Here is a 15,000-nt window from a genome sequence, read left to right on the forward strand (position 1 = left end):
ATTACATTGTAGGCTATGTATTGAGTGTGGTGGTGGGTGCTTTCAGATGATTTTGTTCTGGCCCAGCCAAAGCTGTTACCGGCCCCGATTAATGCCCCCCCCCATTAGCCTCCCATGGCTGTGCCTGCTTGGCCAAAAATAAAGGCCAAAGACTATATACGTAAATCAATAATAATCAATCTCAGCTCCTTCAATAAGTCAATATTGATGCAGTGTGCTAGGTCAATAGGGAACTGCGTAATTGTACTAATGGGAAATAAGATTCCAATAGTGGTAAACTAGAGTCACACAACGGGGTGGGGGTGGGGTGAGATGAAGGTATGGGATCAATAATAAGTGAATGTGGTCCAAGTCAAGTCAAGTTTTTGTTTTATTTCTTACAATGGAAGCTGCCCTGCCATGTATTACATGGATTAAACGTAATAGAAGGGCTTCAAGTGTCTTCTTACAATGAGTGGATCTATTCAAGTCAAGACAAGTTTTATTTTATTTGTTACAATGGAAGTGGCAGTGTTCTCATACATTGGCTTGGCAAAACTTTGTACCTCACTTCATTTAAGGGTTGGTTTACGATACTTCTTATACTATTCGAGGCCACTATAGTACTACTACTCTTGCTACTATTTCAGTACTCCTCATACCTGCCTTCATGCATACAAATGCAGATAAAGCTATATACTAAACAAAATATACATTCACAATACAAATGATATATACAATCTATGTTTATAGTCTGCCTGCCAAACATGCTGAGATATGTTGGAGGTTATAGTGGGTACTTTTATCATCTGTGTGGTATTTATTTGGGTGTGGGTTTATATATCTGTCATTGCTTTATATACCATTTCTATTCATGTGTCGCCTATAGCATACGTTCCCATTTTTTATACACAAACCTGCTGGGGTTGATTCATGCATCCTTCCCATTGTAGACCACAGTCTAGGTTATTTACGGTAGCATCACAGTCACTAGGCTCTGTGATTTTAAAACAAACTAGCAAACATGCAAACAATTCACAAACATCTAGGCCTACTGAATAATACACAAATTTCATCAATTGTCAGGGAAAAAAAACAACACACTGTAACTAATCTGTAACTTTCTCATCCTTGCATGTCACGTAATATTGCTATCAGTGCAAAAACCAGCCCCCGACTGATTTGACACTTGGAGATGTGAGGAGGTTAGTGAAACTTAGAGGCCCCATTAGGAGAGATGTTTCCTTTCTTCATGTTCATTGTTCATGTTTCTTTCGCCGGTGTTATTCTTGCGAACCCACCCTGTCCAGCTCTGAAGCCTTATCAGCGCTGGTGATAGCAGAGGAATGTGGAGAGCGTGGTGGAGTAGGCAGGCAAGCTGGAGGGAGTAGCCCATCAAGGGAAGGCATGTACCACCTAAACACAGCTGCCTGCCTGACCAGACCTGAGAGAACCGTTACCGCCTTGCTTTAGTGTCTCGGTATCTGTGTGTGTGTGTGTGTGTGTGTGTGTGTGTGTGTGTGTGTGTGTGTGTGTGTGTGTGTGTGTGTGTGCACGCATGTTAGCATGCGCATACATCTGCACGCATCTCTTTGTGTGTGTGTGTGTGTGTGTGTGTGTGTGTGTGTGTGTGTGTGTGTGTGTGTGTGTGTGTGTGTGTGTGTGTGTGTGTGTGTGTGTGTGCGTTCATGTGTGTGTGTGTGTGTGTGTGTGTGTGTGTGTGTGTGTGTGTGTGTGTGTGTGTGTGCGTTCATGTGTGTGTGTGTGTGTGTGTGTGTGTGTGTGCGTGCGTGCGTGTATGCTTTCTGCATCAGCATGTGTGTGTCATTACATAGGTTGGGTCTCTTTTTGTCTGAAAAGTGTCACCACAGCAGCTCAGCACCAGACCGATCATCACCTGAGGGTTTATTTTGTTTCCTGAAGAAGGTCATGGTTAAGAATACTCTTCAGCCTCTCAGCCTTCAGTGATGACAGGAGGCAAGGCTAATGTTTAATTTATATGTCCTACAATCTTCCTGTGTCATATGAAGACCTCTGCTTTTCAAGCAAGAGAGAAAAAAACAGAGTTCAAACAGAAATCCATATTTTTCACAGCCTGAGTTTTCTTTCTCTTCTCTCCTGCTGTCAGATATCAAAGCGTGCATTCATACCATCACCATCATCACCGTCATCCATTAAACGGCTTGCCCTTCCCTCTTCGCCTCCATCTATCTTTTTCCTTTTTCTTTTTCTTTAAAAATATGTTTAGCGGCTTTTTATGCCTTTTATGAATGACCCAGGCCAGAATCGAACCCGGGTTGCTGGCATAGCACCCCAGTTCCCTACCGTTATCAGGGGTGGGGAACCTATGTCTCGCCGTTTGCGGCCCTTGAAGCCGTTTTATCCGGCCCCCGACATCATTTTCATGTTATGCAGCTTCACATGAAATATGCCATATTTTGTAAAAGAATCTTAGAAATTCCATTTGCAATACAATTAAGCTATATTTAGGGGACCTAGAGAAGGTGGGGTCTGTTTTAAAGCTGGCTGCCTTCAATATAGGCCTAAAGGGCAGGGGGAAATCCTGGTTTATGTTCATAGTACGGCCCTCTGAGGACTTTTACAGCCCTCGAATAAATGTTGAAGTGGCCCCTCCGAATGAAAAAGGTTCCCCACCCCTGCGTTAGAGCCACAGTAGGACCCATCTATCTTTTTTCGCTCTATTTTTTTTCACCCTCCTCTGTTCTCGGCCGCTCCAGCAGCTGCTCTTTGTGCCTCTAGGGGTCTGCACCGAAATCCAATCTGATGGTTTCATTGGTGTTGTCTGAGGACACAGCATCATTCGCCAATTGTACTTAAGGTTTTTTGGTCTTGTAGCAGAACACCATCGGGAGCAATTGGGAGTATTTAAAGTGTGTTTTTCTTTCTCTATATTGATTTGAGCAGTGAGCAAGTGTGTGTGAAGTGGGTAGAGTATCCATTGGGGATTGGGTGTCCATTGGCATCCACTGTGGCGTCAGAAATCCCATGCTGCCTTGTATGATCATTCTGAAAATCATTATGGAAACTTGTGCCAAAACGATTGCCCGAGTGAAGGAGCTGAGAGAGCGGGGAGGGGTGGAAAAACAATGACACATACTTCTCAACAAACAGAAGCTTGTAGTTTACAACACAATTGGCTATGGGCTACCTATATATCAGAATGATATACTTTCTTAACAGTTAATAAATAAATGGCCATGGACAATTATGAACCTGTGTTGAATTGATATGACTTATATGATTGATAAGTTGTTGTTGAAGGACATCAAGACAACGTTGAACACTCTACCTCTGGATAGCGCACATACGAATTTATGTATTTAGTAGCCTACAGCAGTGTTTCTCAACAGGGGTGCCGGGGCACCCTGGGGTGCCGCGGGCCCCCCTCAGGGGTGCCGCAGAAACGTGGCTGATAAATAAATAATGTAATATATAATACATATTTGTCTAAATTGATAAGTTAATGCTAGTCAGTGGGATCTCTCATCTGCCATTTAAGCACAATAAAGTAAATATAGGTTGCCCCAGTCAGCTTCAACTTCGAACATAGATCGTGTGGCGTCTCCAAATGTGTTACTTTTCTAAGTTTGTGTGTTATCTGATGCGATGCCATGTTACGGCTTGTTGGTTTGGGGTGCCTTGAAATTTTTCATTAATTGAAAGGGTGCCTCACCTAAAAAAAGGTTGAGAAACACTGGCCTAGAGTAGAATAGCAATAGTAGAGCTGACCTGAAACTCACAAAACATTCACAACCATCTTGCTTGTCAACTAACACAATGTGCAGTCTGAAGTTTTACAAAGGGTCTGACCTGTGTGGTATTAAGAAGACACATACCACACTGGCTGCAGATAACTCACAAATAACAGTAATGCGGATTACTACATCATCGAGATACACCAGCCTGAGTTCATTGTGCAACTTAAACCTCACAAAACCCTCTCAGCCGTTCTGGTCACATGACCATTGTCTCACAGCGGGAGCCCAGTGCATGTTCTTGTCTGTTGAATTCTTGTATGCCAGGATGCTTTCTGATTAGTACACTTTCTAATTAGTTGCTAGGCATGCAATAAAGTGTTTTGGTTTGCACTGCTTGAAAATAGCTCGAAAAACTTTTAAAACCTTAGCAGTTAGCACCATTCCATATCAATACCCAACACAACGGTACGTTGTCCAGATACATTGGCTATTGCGCAACCTGAACCGCAGTAGGGGTGCGAGTGAACCTGCCTGACCAGCACCGAGGCAAGTTGCCCTGGGGGAGGCCAGTGGCAGGCTCAGCACAGGAGGTCAGGTTTCCATCCAGGGTGTTGTGTTGTGTGCAGGCACTCCTGTCATAGTGTCGGCCTGTAGGCTACGTCATGCCACTGTCATGTCGTGAGGTGTCTGTCAGCACTCCTAGCGCCTATTCAGCACGATGACATCATCCTGCTGCAGGCTACGCATTTTTATTTTAGGGTGCAAAAGTAGGCTGGAGATGAAAGCGTCATGTTTTTTCCCTTTTTTGTTGCTTTTGTCCTTTGTAATATTTTTAGCTGTTGTGTGGGAAATTATTAGCCTGCGGCTTTGTGTTTTACAACAGTATGCATAAGTAAAGCTGGATTACTGCATGTTACGTAGTAGGCCTACTGTATGCAGAAAGCAACAATGTTATGCACTGTGAGCAATCGCACACAAATGAATACAGGTAGCCTGGCAAGCTAGTCAGATTATAACCTAGGAGGACAAAAAAACATATTCTATATGTATGGATCCTTCCAAAACAATAGCCTCCATATAAGATGCCTGTGGTGAAGGAAACAGAAATTCTGTCACTCAGACAGGCGGATCTAGTGACAGCTGCCACATACCTCTCTCACAGCATGATGTTAAAGGGACACTGTGTGAGATTTTTAGTTTTTTATTTCCAGAATTCATGCTGCCCATTCACTAATGTTACCTTTTTCATGAATACTTAAGTATTCGTTATGACCGGAAATATTGCACTTTTCATACATGAAAAGGGGGATCTTCTCCATGGTTTGCCTTTTTGAATTTCCAAAAATAGCCATTTTTAGCTGCAAAAATGACTGTACTTGGACCATACTAGAAAATATTTGTTTAATACTTAGTAAACTTTCATGTAAAGATCAAATTTGGCAATAGGCAGCCCAATTTCAATAAGCAGCATAGTTGCAGTACCTTTTTAAACCATTTCTTGCACAGTGTCCCTTTAAAGCAGTAGCACCACCTGACAGTGGAGGTGATGACATCCCTGCGCTTACGCCCACGCACTCACTGTAGTGGGCGGCCGGACCGTTAAGCGTGTAACAGGAATCACCTGTAAGAGGTCCTTCTCCTCCCACACACAAAAAATGTACCATTTTAATTCACACTTAAAGAGCTGGACCAATGGAGAGAGCATTCAATTTGGCTTCAAGTGTTGCATTAACACTGCAAAATGTACTGTGCATGCCTCTGCTGCCTCGCATTGATTACGGGTAGCCAGAGGTGTCAAAAGTAAAAGTAGAAAAAAACACTGTTTATTTCCACCACAAGTAACTTATCTGAGTAACCAGTAGACCCATGTACTCAGCTAACTCTGCGCTGGTTGGATCAAGTGTGTGTGGGGTCCTTGTCAGGTTTATAGTGTTTTTCAGTAACAGCACAGTCTATTTATCTCATTAGGTACAATGTAACAAATGGTGTAACAGCTATGTATAATGCCATGTGCTAGTGTTGTAATTACACCAGAAATGTACTTTTACTTTTGACACCTCTGCAGGTAGCCTGCATACAGCACAGTAGAGTGGAAGCTGCGGTTGGCTGGCCAGGCTGGATGGACAGACGTTGTGACTGTGCCAGTGTGCCTTGGCCTAGATGCCTAAATTATAATACATTATTTAGACTGCAGAGCAACATACAGTCCAGTAGGGCTGTAACAAATACACCCAACTCACGACTCGGTTCATATCACGATTTTTAACCTACAGTTCAATACACCCACTATTTCAGATCTGCCAATATTATAAAATAAAATTATAGGTAGAATAGGTTACAAGAGGCAACTCGTCATTTAAAAAAGTTGAAATGTAATTACAGGTATCATGATTATTTGAAGCTTGGAGGCATTATCAATTCATATCATGTGGTTGTTTTCTGGACTGATGGGTAACAAAACTTTGAAAGGGCATATCACGAGACTGCTTCCTTGTATCACGATACAGTAGGCTATCGTGACTCTGTGTATCACGATTTCTCGGTTCGATACAATATCGTTACAGCCCTTCAGTTCAGGTGTTTCGTCCAAGGGTACATTTGTACAGTGCAGGGCTTGATCCCTTGCTCAAGGGCACTTCAGCCATGGACATGGGCGCCGTAGAACACAGCTTATTTACTTCTGGCACAGACCACAGCACACATTTGAAACAAAGGGGCGGGGTGCATACACTCTTACCGCACGAATAGACCAGGCGCGATGCGATTCAAGTGACAGAGAGATACGCGCAATGGAAGAGACTACAGTATGTCCGTTACAAGCAGAAGGCAAAGCATTCAAACATTCCCATTGGCTGTGGTCACTGACCTCTCTACAGTCATTGGCTGTCGCGGCTTGTCACCGAACCGCGTCATAGAAAGTTGAAAGGATTTCAACTTCAAACTGTCGCGCTCGTCGCGCAAATCGCTCTAGTCTCCAGAATCGCTTTTGTCTCGCGACTCAATACAAAGTCAATTACTTCCGTCGCTCACATCGCTCGCGTCGCTCTTGCCGTGGAAGGTGCATACACTCTTAGGGGGGAAAAAAGTACAGTACTGTGTCAGAAATAACACAAATGGTGTTGAATTTCAAAACATGTGCTGTGTGTGTTCAGGGGCTTGTATCATTTCGGACACATTGCTTCTAGAGTGTAATTCCAAGAGGGTGCCTCTGTTGGACAACCCAACATATGAATCCGTGAGGATACACTAACATGGATGTAATGCTGTGTTGTTTTTTTCTGAAAATGTATATATATTTTCATTAAGTTGGGGCCATGGCTCGACTGGCACTCCTGTTTCTGTGGTCTATGAATACTGTTGCAGGATCCAAACCTTCAACTTTTCAGTTGAGTCCCGATGCCAACTACATCACAGCAGCCCGCGCCACTTGAGTGGCACATGCGGCTGCCAGCGCACCGCAGAGGGCATTGTCTGGTGGTTGGCAAGTGCAGATTCAAAGACAACAACTGTGCCAGTAGCTGTGAGCTGTGGCCTGCTTGCCTAAATTGATACACACAGACACACACACACACACACACACACACACACACACACACACACACACACACACACACACACACGCACAATTGGGGGCGGAGAGTGAGAGTGAAGAGAGAGAAGGAAGCCACGGGCACGAGTGAGTGACAGATCTGTGGATGCGGGCGGACGTGAGGAGGGGGAGGCGCCGCGCCACGAGTTGGCATAGGCCCCATATGAGGCTAAGAAAATGTTGCATTATGGAAGCGTGCCTGACCGCCGGTAAATCACAGGGGGCAGAAAAGGTCAAGGGGACGTGTGAAGGGGAAAGGAAAAACTGTCAAATGGTATGAGGTGTCTAGAGACAACTCTATGGCACATTGCTCAGTCAGCCGCTCAGTCAGCCTCGCGTGATGCTCTCCCTGTAGCACAGCTAAAACATACTGTAGCAGGAGCATCACTTGGACGCTGTTTGTTTTTTAATGTCTTTTGGGAGCTTTTGCATCTTTATCTCAGACAGGACAGTGACAGTAAACCAGCTGGAAAGAGATGAGGGGGATATTTTGATATTTTACTAGGATCCCCATTAGCTGATAAGACATATCAGCTACTCTTCCTGGGGTCCAGACAAAACATTGAAACAAACAATACAGCAACATACAAGACAACATATATGTAAAAGGAAGAAAATAACTAATTATTTTGGAAGGATTGGAAAACCTCAAGCTGGATTTGAACTCGGGTCCCCTGCTAGCCAACTGTGCCACGCCGCACCCTTAGGGTGTTACATTAAATTCAACCATCATTTTAGTCTGATGGCCCCGGAATGGTAATGACCAATTGATATTGTATTACCCAAGGCTCTCTGTGTTGTCACAGTAGTGCACAGCAGTACTATATTGGTAATGTTCTACTATTATTGATGTGCATGTGCGTGAGAGGACACTGGCGTGTATGTCGCCGCTTCTCATGTCCTGCAATTTCACTGTTTTCTAGTATATTAAGCGACCTTGGGTTCCTTGATTGTGATATTATGGTATTGCTATGGTATTACTTTCATGGTATTGCCATAGCAGTGTACAGCAGTACTATGTTAGTACTGTAGAGTGACTATTACATATGTTCCACTGTTGGACCAGTGAGCTCGTTTATATGATGCATTATGAGGCTAAGCCCTGAAGAAGGGCTACATTGATGCCAAAACATGTTGTCTACTTAAAGGGGTATGCCACTATTTTGGGGCTTAATACAGCTAAAATCGTTGGCCAGGGTTTATAAAGGTGGTAAAGTGTTTTTCATGTAAGCCGTTGTCTTGCTTTAAGACAAGTTAAAGAGGGAATATGTCGCTAAGCTAGTGAAAGTCAATGGATCCGTGTAGCATGCTACAATGCTTCACTAGCTTATTAAGCCCCAAAATAGTGGCATACCCCTTTAACTTGTTCAATTAGGTATTAGTTCAAATGCATTAAAAGCTTTTTTTAATGGAACAAGCCAAACAGTGCCTTAAAAGTTCTTCATACTGTATGATATTTAAACAGTTTGCAAAACAAAATGCAGGATATGTTGCATGCATTGCACGTTTCCAGTCTATGGGGTACGCGGTTCTGGGCACTTCCAGAGTCCAGGAACTGAATTTGTTATTCATAATAACTGTAATTATTGCAACCCTCAAAGCCACCCAATGTTCCAGTGTGCCTTCAAGACAACAGGGAAACAAACAAGCAGGCCAAAGATCGTGTGCACGGGGCCGTTATCTTTTGTGAGCAGGACAAAAGAGACGCTAATACTCCTGTTTCCTACAGTCAATTGGATACGCACCTGGCTGATTTATCACCTGAAGTTCACTATTTGGGTGTACTGTATACCCTCCATGCTCGCCATAATTATCGCTCTCACATTATCCCCAAAGCAGTATCTTATCGTACCTGAGTACAGCCTGTTTTGACATTGCGCTCTGTGTTTTAAAAGTGAGGGCCACTGGCAGCTCTCGCTGGGCCCAGGACAAAAGCACCAGAAAGGCCCACCCCACTCAATGCATGCGTACAATGGGGACCCAATTCTACCCCCACAACAGGCCCATTTGTACCCCACTTGTCGGCTTCCCAGGTGATGGGCGGCTGTTTCGTGACTTGATTAATGAGGTGTGGAATGACGTGCCAAATCCGCTGCCAGCTAAATTGCGATGTTTCAACATGGCGTCCTTTCCCCTTTCTACTTCTGTTGTGAGAGGGATCAGTGTGGCATAAGTGCAACAGAGTCGAGACTTTTTCACGAGCATTGACCTGTGAGAGCATTTAGTCTCAGCACATACTGCTATTGTCAACTACTTTAAAGAAGCCTTACCTAGAGATTGGAAGAACATGAACGAGAGAGAGAGAGAGAGAGAGAGAGAGAGAGAGACAGAGAGAGAGAGAGAGAGAGAGAAGAAAGTGTAAAAGTGTCCCAATCCTCCAGTTGGATGACAGTGAATCCATCATTCCTTTTTAATCAAGCTTGGAGGTTAAGGGTCAGCTTAGCGTAGATGAAAACAGCGGAGACCGCCTTCGCTAACTCATGTGGTGATACAGTGGCAAAGCTCCATCACTGACACAACAGATTCTCTCTGATCGGTCAGGCTGTTTTTTTCCTCACTGTGCTGAGGCAGTTCTGAGAGAAAATTGCCTTTCACTAAAACTCTCATCCGTTAGAATCAGTTAGAGATTGATTGGTTAAGTAGGCCTTCCTGAAATGATTTTGGCTGGTTTTGAAGAATATCGAGATTTCAATGTGAGTTATCTATTTGGATTATTATACTTCTCGAAGCGTGTCATTACTTTCACTTTTGTTTTTCGTTTTTTTTCTTCAGTTCTTTACACTATGTTATTCCACATAAAAACCCCTCTCTGTGCAAAAATAGCTTTTCACAGGTGAAATCCCACTCAGGGAAAAAAAATCCGGGGGGGGAGGGGGGGTGCGACCTCCACACACAATGTACCCCATGGAGCAGGGAATCAAGTTCAATTTTACAGGAATTCATCACAGGTTTGTAAGTGAAACCCTTGCAGGTCTTCCCGTAAGATTAAGCAAAGGAAGTGTCTTTTTTTTCAGTAGAGCGTGTAATGTAGTGTAAGTGATAAGTGAGGTGTGTACCCTACATGTACGCTCGTGCCACAGCAGGTAGAAATCACAGATTGTGTGTGGAGTGAGAGTGTGTGTGTGTGTGTGCAGGCGTGCCTGCGTGCGTGCGTGTGTGTTTATACTTGTGTGTTTAGAGGTTTCAATAGATGCGTGCCTAGTGTGTGTGTGTGTGTGTGTGTGTGTGTGCGTGCGTGCGTGCATGCATGCGCGCGCGTGTGTATGTGTGTGTGTGTTTATACTTGTGTGTTTAGGGGTCTCAATAGATGCGTGCCGTGTGTGTGTGTGTGTGTGTGTGTGTGTGTGTGTGTGTGTGTGTGTGTGTGTGTGTGTGTGTGTGAGAGAGTTTCTGTGTGTGTGTGTGTTGTGTCTGCGTCAGTGTCTTTTCTTGTGTGTGTAGGGGTTTCAATAGGTGTGTGTCTAGTAGGTGTGTGCAGTCTTGCGTGCGTGCGTGCGTGCGTGCCGGCGTGCGTGCGTGCGTGCGTGCGTGCATGCGTACGTGGTTGTGCGTGTGTGTGTGTGTGTGTGTGCGTGTGTGTGTGTGTGTATGTGTGTGGCTTGTCTGGCAAGTGGTTTTGCGGTGCACAGCTAAATGCCATATACAGTAACATGCACAAAGCCACAAATCGCATTCCCTGCCAGCCAAGTCCAAACAGATACACAGCAGCCTGGCAGCATCATTTGCCAAAGGCAAGCTTCACTTTTCCACCCAAGACAAAAGTGTGTGTGTGTGTGTGTGTGTGTGTGTGTGTGTGTGTGTGTGTGTGTGTGTGTGTGTGTGTGTGTGTGTGTGTGTGTGTGTGTGTGTGTGTGTGTGTGTGTGTGTGTGTGTGTGTGTGTGTGTGTGTGTGTGTGTGTGTTTGTGTGTGTGCTCACACGTGTGTGAGTGCGTGCGTGTGTGCGTGTGTGCGTGTGTGTGTGTGTGTGTGCTCACACGTGTGTGAGTGCGTGCGTGTGTGTGTGTGTGTGTGTGTGTGTTTGTGTGTGTGCTCACACGTGTGTGAGTGCGTGCGTGTGTGCGTGTGTGTGCCTGCGTGTGTGTGTATGTTTGTGTGTGTATATGTCTGTGTCTGTGTGCCAGGGTCTGTGTACATGTGTGTGTGTGCCTGTGTGGATAGATTCCCATTTCTCTGGAGCGGTCTGGTGTGTGTAATTGACAGCAGGGAGTTGACAGACAGACACACGTTTTTTTGCCGAGTGTTTTGAGCGGCGCAGCAAACATGTCCCTGGGCCCTGTAGCTCGGGAGTTTTATCACACAAGCCCACTGTGACGAGCAACGTGATCACAGAGTTGTGGTTGGGATGTCAGGTCCTATCAGTGTCAAAGTATGACTGCTTCGCTTTGCCTTGCCTTGCCTTGCCTTGCCTTGCTCGCTCACTGTGCGTTTCTTTTCTTTCTTTTTTTCATTTCTTCTCCATCTTGTGTCCCGGAGCTGTGCTCCACTTTGAAGCAGCTGAGTGGTGGGGTTTTATTTATTCGTATTTGCACACCGTACCATAATTAGGTGCAGTTTGGGACGCCATACAGTATTTCTACTGATGAACCCACGCTGGAAGATCCTTTTTATTTATTTCATTTTTTTTAAAGTGAAATGTCCTCACTTGTTCTGGTTGACTGATTCAACAAATTCGGAGCAAAGTTCTCCATGTGACTGATGGGGGATGTGAGGCTATGAATTCATGAATGTTAAAATACATGTCAGCATAGCTGGGGGCCTTAAGGGTTTCACATGTTCTTAGCTGAAATGTAGAAAAGGGCCTGCTAGTGATTTTATTATATATTAAGCTGTTCTGTAATATGTGATGTGATGAAGGCATGTATTTCTAGTACTTGTTAAAGCATCACTAAGTAGTTTTCATGTTCACTGCCCTACTGGTTGAAAGCAAATTTGTCCCTCATAGAGAATCACAGAGAGACAGTCTGCACAGACTTACTTAGTGCAATTACTGTATCGCCCATTGCGACTTGCCTGTTAGAAATTGATGAACCAGAAACATTATTTTACAAGGTCAGCAAAGCAATAGCGTGTACAAACCTTACAAAATGCGAACCGGTTTCTGACCGACAAACTGACATCATGGCCTACACTACAGTGTCGCTACATGCCTCTAAAAGGCGACTTTCTGTTGCTTTAAATATCACGCAAGCATTTTACATGTTCCAAAATGATGCTTAAAAGCCTAGCTATTTTTTATGCATTTCATTTTTGAAAGTTTTCCACAGACAGAGACCATGAAATGAGGAATAAAGATGTTTTTAAATGTCAGTACAGTATGCTCATGTTACCGATGGTATTTGTTTGTTGACAGTGTATCTGACACTGATATCTTACCCGTTCTGCATTTCTGTTTTTTCTTGTTGTTGTTCTACAGAAGTCTACCAAGGGATCTGTGGTGCTGGATGTGGTCTTCAGCCATGTCAACCTGGCAGAGACGGACTACTTTGGCTTGCGATACTGCGACCGTAGCCACCAGACAGTAAGTACAACCAAAATTGGATCTCATTTCTCTTGTTTTGTGTTGTTTTTGTCATGGAGCCGTTATAAGATTATTTTGAACTGAACTCTAGCAACAGAATCGTAGCGTTACCTGATCACATGGTTATCATACACTCACTCAAGTGCTCAGAGAATGTGGTAGATTAGATGTTAGCGCGATGTAAGGGCTGGTCTCGGTAACCTAGGATATGAGAGCAATCACAGAGGTGCAACCTTTCCCTCTGGCCAACACTAGAAGCACATGATGTTCAGAGTCTCAGACATTGCTGGCAGAAACATAAATTGACAGACAGATCCACAGACAGACAGACAGACAGACAGACATGGTCATTGCAATAACCTCATCCAACCACTTCCGTAGAGCCAGGTGATGACGACAGGTTGTGCTTATAACAGGAATATTAAACGTTCCTTTCCAGTGCTTGAAATAGCCTCATTTGCTTGTCTAAATTTGATTGTGTGCTCTGATGTTTGATCAGCACTGTATGTCTCATCCGTCTGCCTCTGTTTTTGTAGTATTCTGAAGAGGTGTCATTCCACAGAAAGCAGTTTAATACTTACTCATTTTGAAATAGGAGATGTTGTTATGAGCTGCCTTCTCTTCAAACCTTCAGTGGTTCAGCTGTAGCCCATTTAGAGTACCAAAAGTGAATTCAGTAAGTGCCATTCAGCCAGCCACAAATTGATGAGCCACTGAAACGCTTTTGGAAATGCATACACCTTGCTGTAACTGCAAGCAATGAAACCGATGGAAAGCAACAGAATCTGTTCCATTCCATCCATCTGTTGGACTGTCCTAATTGAAGGTGTCGAATGTAGAGCGACTCGGCACATGGAATACCTGACTTTTTCAAATATGTTTTGTCGCACTGCCAGTTTCTATTTGAAAAAAGTCAGGTTGCGCCAACATTGGCGACTGTTGATGGATTTGCAATGAACATGCCTAACGGCACAAAAGTAGAATTTCCTTTGACAATGTGGGCGATTTTGTTGGCTTCACTCAGTCATGCCACTTCAAGTTAGGACACAATGTTACAGTTTTTTTCAATTGCTAACAAGCGCTTACCCATACTTTGGATACTTTTTCTAAACTCTTAACACAGACTACCACCTACCAAGCACAATTGGCCAAACAGTTCACTTTCTTCTCAAAAGCACACACTGTTCAATATACACAAAGAAATGCATTCATTGACTGCTAATTGTGTGAAAAGGCATGTAACTCTGAATAACAATGTCTACTCTGAATAACAATAACTGCTAAGTTAACTAAGTAAGACATGGCCCCAGCAATGAAAATGGCAATGACCAAGTTGTAATGTATTACTAAAGGCCCTATGCGCTGTCACAGTGGTGTAGTGTCTTGGGCAGGTACGTTTTTTCCAGTGTCTATTACAGTGTTCCACTGGTGGAATGGCGTGCATTATTATTAATATTATTCATTTCGTTATCTTTATTATTCAGATTGAGCATCATGATCAGTGTGCATGCCCTGTTCATTGTTGCCTGTGGCACAGCAATAGCAGCAGCAGCCAAAGTGCCTCCACTCTCCTGGCTGTCCCCGTCCCTCAAGCATGTCCCCGATGGCGATGCTCCATGCCACAGTGCAGTCAGAGATTCTTTAAGTATATAGAGATATGCCAATGTAATAGGTTGCTATGGGCACCTAACATGACCAGGTTCCGGTCTGCCTAAAGGGGCGTGTCATAATACTCCTAGCATTGAATAGAACAGTCCTTAGGTCTGCCTAGGTCTGCCTAAAGGGGGATTTCCCCCCCCTCCCCCTTGCAATAATAGAACCCGGAAACAATGGGCCAATGGAACCTCTCTCTTATCTACTCTCTCTGGTGCAGTTATAACCTCAAAGAGGGCACACTAATATGGTAATGCTCAGGGCCGCTGACAGCTTTCACTGGGCCCAGGACAAAGTCATCTGAAAGGGCCCCCCTACCCAATGCATACAATGTAATGGCAACCAAATTATGGGCCCCCTCTGTCCCTGGGCACGGGACAACATACCCCTTTGTCCCTCCCTGTCTGCGTTCCTGGTAATGCTCAGCGACAGAGTGACATGATGAAGGGACAGTGGAGTCAATTACTGGAGTGCATTTGGGGTGAAATCTAATTTTTGTGTTTGGGGGCTGCAGCTAGTTTCGGGTGGCGGATTTTGATAT

General features: G+C 44.2%; 1 protein-coding gene across 1 annotated transcript in view; it reads left to right on the top strand.

The window, feature by feature from the left end:
• Positions 1-15,000, top strand: part of epb41l4a (erythrocyte membrane protein band 4.1 like 4A) — a 104,440-nt gene that overhangs the window by 21,167 nt on the left and 68,273 nt on the right. The window contains exon 3 of the mRNA XM_063211667.1: positions 12,702-12,806. Coding sequence (XP_063067737.1) covers positions 12,702-12,806 — 105 coding nt within the window. The remainder of the gene's footprint in view (positions 1-12,701; positions 12,807-15,000) is intronic.

The sequence above is a fragment of the Engraulis encrasicolus genome, chromosome 12 (assembly GCF_034702125.1).
Source record: "Engraulis encrasicolus isolate BLACKSEA-1 chromosome 12, IST_EnEncr_1.0, whole genome shotgun sequence".
Taxonomy (NCBI): Eukaryota; Metazoa; Chordata; class Actinopteri; order Clupeiformes; family Engraulidae; genus Engraulis; species Engraulis encrasicolus.